Below are 8,662 nucleotides of genomic sequence, written 5' to 3'. Positions count from 1 at the left end.
CTTTTAAGCGTCGTTCCTTTTATAATACTCCGACGCTTATAAGCGTCGGCGAGAAGGGTTGTTTACTATGGTTTTAGGCCGACGCTTAAAAGCGTCGTTAAAGGCGTGCCAGTTTAATTTCCGGTTGCTTTTTCCGACGCTTATAAGCGTCGGCATTAAATTTTTTTTTAAAAAAAATTTTGTAAAAGTAATTTTTAAATACTCTGTGTACATTAAATTCTAACAAAACAATAGAAACAAATACACTGAATCACATATATAACAAAATACGAGTCACAAACAAGAACTTTGATTACATTCATAGTATCATATTTGATTACATTGTACTTCAAAAACATTCTAAAAACATACAAGTCAAATTCCTAAGTACACAATCTACAATATGTATCAAGGGTCGGCATCATCATCTCTACAATATTGTCATTAAGCTTGGGGCGAGCCCAGTCAACCAAGCTCTGCTCCTTGCTCGGGCGAGTCTTGTCCACAGACCGGCGTCCTGTTAAGAGCTCAAGAAGGACAACCCCGAAGCTGTAGACATCACTCCTAGCTGTCAAGTGACCTGCTCATAGAATAAAATATGATTCAAAATGAACTCACAGCAATTAATTAGAAAAGCAAATGAATGGATGTTGCATTCGGCACATAGGTTTTGATAGATTCTACTTATCATGTTGCTCAAAAAAGATCTCATGATCATCATACAAGATTAATCAAAGGAATCTCCAAAATTTTAAAAACATACAAGTCAAATTCCTAAGTACACAATCTATAATATGTATCAAGGGTCGGCATCATCATCTCTACGAGTAGATGAAGTATCATCAACCTACAAGAAAAAAAATATTTTAGAAACTAAAAATACGAAAGTCATCACGCTCATACAAGAATACAAGAATATTCAAATAGATTTAGTTATGTACCGGAGGAGCAAATCTCTGCAAAAAGGATGAAATATGGTCAAGTTGGTCCTGCAAAGATTGTATCTTCAACTCTTGGCTTTGCTTCAACTCCGCCATATCAGTCATATGACTCTGCCTCATCTCCTCTATCCTTGTCTCATATGACTGCTTTATCTGTGCCATCTATGTCTTCAAACTACAAACCTCTGCAGTGCTAGTACCTTGTCTGGCATCTTGGGTATATCGGCTCACTGCAGACAGCTGAGTGGGGGTAACTCCGACACCGTAACCCCTCACGCGACCATAGCGTTCTGGGCCCATCAATTCAGCATAGACCTGAGCCTCGACGCGACTGGCCGCGTCGGATGATGATGACAAGCTCCTCCTCTTTCAGAAAACCAGTAATGAACAAGCTCCCTCCACTGCTGAGGGTATACATCAGGAGGAGTCACACGAGCAACCTCCTCCTCTGTCATACCTTCGCGCTTGAAGTCCGTCTTCAATTTTGCTTTATATTCTTTCCATTTGCGATTGAGGGACTTTAGCACCCAATCATGGCTCTCTGGAGGGAGTACAAACTTACCCTACAACAAGATTCAGAATGTTATAATAATATTAAACATCTAAAATAAAATTATGATACTAAGCAAATTAATATACAGGAGGTGTCGAATTAAAAAGAATAAATTTAATTCATTACCTCTATAAGTCTAAGAAGCTCAACCTTGTACGAAGGAAGCATGTCATTCCACTTCGTATAGTTGAGTGGACACAGCTGACCCTTGCGTGCAACCGATCCTAAAAAGCTTGATAGTAGACTTCCAGCTCTATTGATGGGCTGCCCCAATTCGTTGCATCGGATGATGATCTTCTCACCCGGAGGAAGCTTCCACACATCCTTTGCTTGAGTGGGTCCCCGTCTCGTCCTCACCGTCCCTTGTCCATCTATTAAAATTAAATAAAATATGTCTTAAAAAGTTGAAGACAAATATGAACATAAAATATGAACTTTAAATCGAATTACCCTGGATCCGGAGCTCATCCTCCGGGCAATCAGCAGGAGGCTCGCGCTGAGATCCTGACTCGTGCTGCTGATGCTCACATGGCTGCTGGGACTGTAGGGACTGATCAGAAGTAGATCCCACCTGAGAATGCTGGAACTCCACATCTCTAAATCGTCTCCCTCGGGGCATAATGTTACCTGGTATGCATAAAAAAGAATCAATATTTGGTTAACTCCACATCTATAAAGGAAAATGCATTTGGACTACGGCACACAAACGGTCACAACAGGCAACAGATTCAAAATTCTGATGCAAAGCAATTGTTTATGGTAGTAGATCAATAGGACCCTACTGCTTGTACCAGAAATTCTCTTGTGATCCACATTGTGGTTGTGGCTTAAAGAACCAATAAACAATTGAGAATACTGCATCTTCTGTCCAATTGAACTCACAGAGGGATCATCCCAAAAAATTGTGAATGGTAATGCAGACCCAATATCCATGTCACTCGAGGACAATGAACACTCACATTGCCTTAAGAATTTCACAAGCATTAAATAAAGAATACGAACAAAGTTCGTCACATAGCATCATGCTGCGTGCACCGGAGAAACTATTTTTCCAAAATATTTGCAAAAACCATAAATATACTCTATAGTTATTTTATATGTAAAATACATTCTTATCAAAACACTTTTGACAAACCTCAGTGGATTTATTTTTGCATGGTTAGTTTTTGAACAAACAAGTTACTCTCCTGATATGGGAAATGGTCGGCATCTCACATGATTTCAGCATAAATCATATACACCCAATTAGACTATATACAAACTTGTGTCTTAGTCTGATCGATTGGCCATCAAAGTGACTTGACTCATGCAAGTTTACATGGACCCGTCAGGTCATAGGATATACAAAGGCTATTATACCATTAACAGCCAGTCAATGTAATGTGTCACAGCCAAGTTAATGTGGAGCCTTTACTCTAACAACCGAGAAATGGTTACCACAATTTTATGGTCATCATCTACCATTAACAGCCATGTAGATGAAGTCTCCCAACGTCATCCTTCATTTTGACAATTTAAGGAATAAGAAACCAGAGTCTTAGGTCTCCTTCAATTGGCCAATCAATCACATGCTATTAGATATCAATAAAATATTATGAATAAAATAAAAGAATAATTAATGTCTCAAAATATAATATCTTATATAAAAACATAGCCTTGTAAGGCACCAATTCGAACGATTAGCTCTATATGGACAATGCACTATAGACAACAGAAATATTTGTGTTTGGTTGAATCCAACATCTCTTAGATAGACTGCCTTTTCAAAAGTTTCTAAAACCAGTCATCTAAATCAGAAGAAGGGCATTATTACTGATTTACTGTGAATGGTTACAAAGAACCACAGACCTGAAAATTCATGAATGATTAAGTCACATGGAATCCCAACCTGGTAGAGGCTAGTTTACAAGTAAAGAACTTAAAAGCAGAGGCATAATGCAGATCACATATTTACAAAGTTAAGGCTTGGAACTAAATTGATAGGAAAAAGCATACCCATTGATAGTTATGCTTACCAGCTCTTCAGGTAATAAATCTTGTTCAATAAATAGCCTCTCTGAAAGCTTTAGTTTTGATAATTGTGCAGCAAGTGCATGCAAATCCCTGGAGAGAAAAGGTACCTTACATATAATATAACATACATTTAAAAGACAGAGCAAAATGGCAAAACAGAAATTCAATGCAAGATGAGGGGATCCAGGATTTTTCCTTCGGGAGGCCAACAAATACATCATAAAAACAACATCAATTAAATAGTATAATGATTCAAAGTTTTTCATGGAAAGAAAAATGCATACAAATTGAAATTGAACTCAATATCAACTACCATACCAAATCCAAAGTTACTTTGAGTATCATATTCATTTGAATTTGGAAATAGTATCAAATTTAGCTTATGTGCCAATACGCTCCTAGGAGGTTGAAATTAATATACTGAATGCAATCAATGTTTACCATAAAATATTCACAAGTTAAAGATAAAAAATTATCAATAATTAATATTACTTGTTGATTATAAAGTATAACTCGAAAATATTGCAAGATTTTAGGCCAAACATTAATATAAATATTGTAAACTAACTTAAAGGCTAGAAAGGTTAACCATACAATGTGAATGGTTGAACTCATATGTTCATATATTGACCGTGTTAGGTATGGAAATTTCAGACATAGAAAAAGAAGTAAACTGGTTAAAATAAAACAAGTACTGGCATCAATGAACACTACCTGTTCAAGACTCTGTAACAGTCATTCTATTTACAAATAATTTGATTCAGAATTCAGATTATGCCAAAGCAATGGTGAAGTGTAAAAACACCATGTAAAAAGCTCATATTGGTATTTGATAGCAGAAAAGCTACAAAAGAGATTTCAGGATGTTGTGAGGGAGAAGAGAGCAGAACTTTCAACTCTCCTTTGATGGAGGAATCACCACATGATATGAATAAATAGCAAAGAAGAGTGTGCAAGGAGGATCATCTATATATGGAAAAATGGTCGTCAACCATGGTTACAGGAGAATCAGTTAAGAGCACATCGGAAGTACTTCATAAAATCAAAAGTTAAAAGATTGTTTTCAGACAGGCAATGCTATACTCAATCTTCCTAATTTTTTTTATGGATAATAGCATAAATGAAGATCATTGACGCAAGGCATAAAAGCATAGGCCAACTGATAAACAACAATTTTGTGAAAAACTAGTTATAAATACATGAAACTGATAAACTAATGCCTCGCAACTTGATGTGGGGTCATCATACACAATGAAATTGTCATCTGCACACCAAGATAAGAGGCCCTTTCCCCTGACAGAAAGCATAGAGCTTACACCCTGCATAAAATCTAGAGACAATAAAGGTCAACATCCGCTAGAGGATTGCCGAAAACCTTCAAATAAGCATATACTAGAAGAGCTTATAGTATTAATTTTGATTAGGAGCTAAGAAACAGATCAGCTAACACAGCTGCAGAAGACCCACTTGGGATATAGTTGTATGCAACAAAATGCCTAACATCAGACTGCCTATGGATTATAATCTTTTCAGAATGTCACAGCTGTCTGTTTAAAGAGGCTGACATGAATTCATTAACAGATTCAGGCTATACTCATTTGAATGAAAATATGGTTTCGGGTCCGGATTTGTATTTTTTTAAAATATATATATTTGGTTTTTTGGCAGATTCAGTTGTGCCAAGTTTCCACAAAGTCCAATACCAAAATCATTGCAAATACAGATTACCGTGTGCATTCAAATTGAGATTATGCCAAAAAATTCCAAAATAATTGGCTGTAAACATGCAATGGGTTCTTAGAATGACTACTTACATACAAAACGTGAGCTTGTTTGCATTATGGTTAATAAATCAGATTTAATTAACAATAGCAGGGATGGGGATATACTGCATCATCAAACTATTGTCATTGTGGAGACAATTTCCAAATGCTTGCACCCAACAGTGCCTATATGGTTCAGCAAATAACCCCATCATGATCCCAAAGAAATACAGACATGCTCCTAGATCAAGCCTAACTGACCAACTTCAGGGAAAACCTCGCAAGGTAGATACATATTTAAATTTGACTTCATACACAGGATCCTACAGTATAAGTCCTTCTTCCCTAAACAATATGGGCATTTTCTGCTTTTTCTCAGTTGGCATGAAGGGACCAAATTGACCTAGACTCTGCCTGGTTTATCTGCAGACCTAGAAAATTAATCCCAAGCCCTTCCTAAAGATTGTAGAATTAATCAATTTTTTAACTTAGCCAACTAGCAACAAAATAATAAAAAATAATAATTGTTCAATGTGCATCAACGATCATACTTATCAGGGTTGCCGAGTCGATCGAGGTTTGAGGGCTGCTCGGACGGCGCCGGAGAGGAGGGAGGAGGAGGAGATCCTCGGGCGGAGGCAAAGCTAGAGAATCTGTAAGAAAAGAAAAAAACACCCACGAACACACGAACAAGAAGAGGCGGAGAAGGAGGAGAACAAGCGAGAAGGAGGGAGAAGAGGGAGGAGGAGAAAAATACCTCAGGTGGAAGAGATCGGGGTTGGTCGGTCGGCGCCGGAGAGGAGGGAGGAGGAGAGGAGGTTGGAATCCGACGGTCGGCACCGGAGAGGAGGAAGACGGTTGACTATGGCAGTGCCGGAGAGGAGGAAGACGGAAGCCGGAGAGGAGAAATAGGGGAAGTAGCCAGCGCAGAATGAGGGTTCGATCGGGGTCGGGCGCTGAGTTTTGAGGGATTCTACTCTTAGACGACGCTTATAAGCGTCGTCCTGGATCGACGCTTCTACGCGTCGGGTATATTCGACGCTTATAAGCGTCGTGTTATCGAAGGGCCAAAAATGACGCTTAAAAGCGTCGTTATAGGTCCAGTTCCCACGCCTTCCAGCGACGATTTCGCTAGAGGGCTGTGCCGACGCTTTTAAGCGTCGTCTATTCCTTTAATTGCCGACGCTCTTAATAAGCGTCGGCAAAAGTTGACCCGTAGAAAATTTTGCCGACGCTTTCTCCTAGCGTCGGCAAAAATGGGTCGGCTTTCTCTAATTTTACTGTAGTGGCACCTGCATATGTGGTGTGCATACTGCAGGGGCACCATGCATGGAGCCCTTTGACGGCCTTCATACTTCAACTGCCATTTAAAACATTGCTAAAATTAACTTTCCATAAGATACTTGGGGAAGGAGGAAAAGCTGGATATATATCTATAGCTACATAACATAATTTGTTGAAGAATCCGTACGTGTACGATATCAAGGTCATTACCATCTTCAGGTTTGATATGCTATCCCATCCTTGTGTTCGTTAGGCTTTTGAAAAAATTCTTGGTACCTTTTATATTATCACGTCACCTTTTGTCTTTGGCTACAAGAGAGAATGGAGGGATCGAGGAAGTGCTAGTTAATTAACAAACAAGATCTCGTTTGATCTTTTTTATATTTCTGTCTGATTATTTTTATTGTTTTTGTTGAAGTCACTAGCTTCAATTCCTGCTGATATGCCTTCCAAACCTAAAGGCTGGGAAGCAATCCCAAAACCAAAAGGACATGCACGTCTGCATGGTAGATGATTCAAGTGAAGAGGAGAAAGAAGATGCAGAAGAGCAGCAGCCACAGTACCGGATTTGTGTTAAAACTGTTGGTGTACGGCCTGTGAAGTGAATAAGCTCTTGGGTGAAGTTCAAATGAAAATGTATGGATACTTGACAAAAGGATGCCATGAGCATGATCATTCATGGCCTGTCTATCTGGTTTTCCTCATACAAGGAGTGTCATCTAACTGTCCAGAAGTGGCTGGTTGAAGCTGAAGACTAGGCTGTTCTATTCTCAGTTACAATATACATGCCCACAGTCAACTGCGCCTCTTGATGGATTGATCCTTGCTGGAGGATGAAATGCATCCTAATCACTTATCACTGCCTCATCATTATAGAAATACAGGTACTTCGGCTAATTTTTATGTGGTTTTAAAGATTTGTGGCTGTAATCCAACTTCCCAACTTTTCTTATCCTTGTTACCTTTTATCTGTTGAATGCATGCAGGACCTTTTATTGAATTACTCGGGAACATTCTGCTGGAAATTTTGTATGAGGTGGCAACATTTTTTCTATCAACAATGATTATAATTCTGTAAGCTGCTCCCATTCATTGATAGCATCAGGAGAGATCACATTTATTCTTGGGGTGAGGAATCTTGTTCCCAGTGCACTATTTGCTTATCTTAGGGATGTCAAGGTTGAGGTAATTTGAAGGCGAGGCTTTTATGTTTTCAGCCTTCTATTTCCCTCCTTGGACTGATATTATAGTTTCACCTTTTCTGTAATAAATTCAAAGACATGTAGTTCTATTCGTGGTTTCAGGATTATTCTTGTAATAGGCCTTCACAATTGACGTATTTGTGCTTTTTAGTAAGATAAATGTTACTCAGTTACTGAGGCCCTGTTTGGGGGAGCTTTTGGAGGGCCAAAAAGCACTTTCTGGTTCTCCAAAAGTACTTTTAGATAAAAAATGGTGTTTGGTAAAATTTTCGGAAAGCTACTTCAGCTTTTGCAGGAAGCTGAAAACAGCTTTTGGGGAGAAGCTCCAATTTGGAGCTTTCCGAAAATGCTGTTTTCAGCTTTGTCGGGAAGCTGTTTTTTGGACCAAAATATCCCCATTTAAATCACACTTTTTTCCCCCAAAATCCTTATCCTGCCTCTTCCTTTCTCCCTTTCCCTCTCAATCTTATTCTTCCTTTCTCTCTATTTGTTAGAGAGATAAATGGTCATTAGAAGGATGAAAAATTAATTTACACTAATAATTATAATATTTTATATATTTATTATTATATTATACTATAAATATAATATTATATTACATTATATCATAATACATTTATATGTTATTTAAATAATTTAATATTATATTAAATTATTATTCTATAATACATAATGTTATAGTACTATATTATAATAATATTATATTATATTATATTAATATTATACTATATCATATATTTATGTATTAATACATATTATATTTTATTATGCTCTGTTATATAATACTGGTAATGTCCTTTATGGTCATTTTGTCACACAAAGGTACTTTCTCAGTTTGTTTACCAAACATATGTTAAAGTGCCACAGCACTTTAGAAATGTAGTTACCAAACAGCAAACAGCTTTTTATAAACGCTCTGCTTCAAAC

The 8,662-nt window shown here is 37.6% G+C and overlaps 1 protein-coding gene across 1 annotated transcript; it reads right to left on the bottom strand.

The window, feature by feature from the left end:
* Positions 1-217: 217 nt before the first annotated feature.
* On the bottom strand, positions 218-6,195 carry LOC148700340 (uncharacterized). Its single transcript, XM_089926803.1, has 6 exons — positions 6,007-6,195; positions 5,801-5,902; positions 1,924-2,100; positions 1,600-1,844; positions 921-1,483; positions 218-826 (listed from the first exon to the last, which is right to left on the bottom strand). The coding sequence occupies exons 3-5, from the start codon at positions 2,090-2,092 to the stop codon at positions 1,220-1,222; spliced, it is 678 nt and encodes a 225-aa protein (XP_089782929.1). The 5' UTR covers positions 2,093-2,100; positions 5,801-5,902; positions 6,007-6,195; the 3' UTR covers positions 218-826; positions 921-1,219.
* Positions 6,196-8,662: the final 2,467 nt, after the last annotated feature.

Source organism: Phoenix dactylifera, chromosome 12 (genome assembly GCF_051530095.1).
Source record: "Phoenix dactylifera cultivar Ajwa chromosome 12, Ajwa_hap1_PhDact_Kaust_v1.1, whole genome shotgun sequence".
NCBI lineage: Eukaryota > Viridiplantae > Streptophyta > Magnoliopsida > Arecales > Arecaceae > Phoenix > Phoenix dactylifera.
This window is presented reverse-complemented; position numbering and strand designations above follow the sequence as displayed.

Coding starts and splice junctions, on each gene's coding strand:
- LOC148700340 (XM_089926803.1), bottom strand. CDS start 2,092: ATGCCCCGAGGGAGACGATTTAGAGATGTGGAGTTCCAGCATTCTCAG. Junction 1,845..1,923: donor GGATGAGCTCCGGATCCAGG/GTAATTCGATTT, acceptor TAATTTTAATAG/ATGGACAAGGGACGGTGAGG. Junction 1,484..1,599: donor AGCTTCTTAGACTTATAGAG/GTAATGAATTAA, acceptor ATCTTGTTGTAG/GGTAAGTTTGTACTCCCTCC.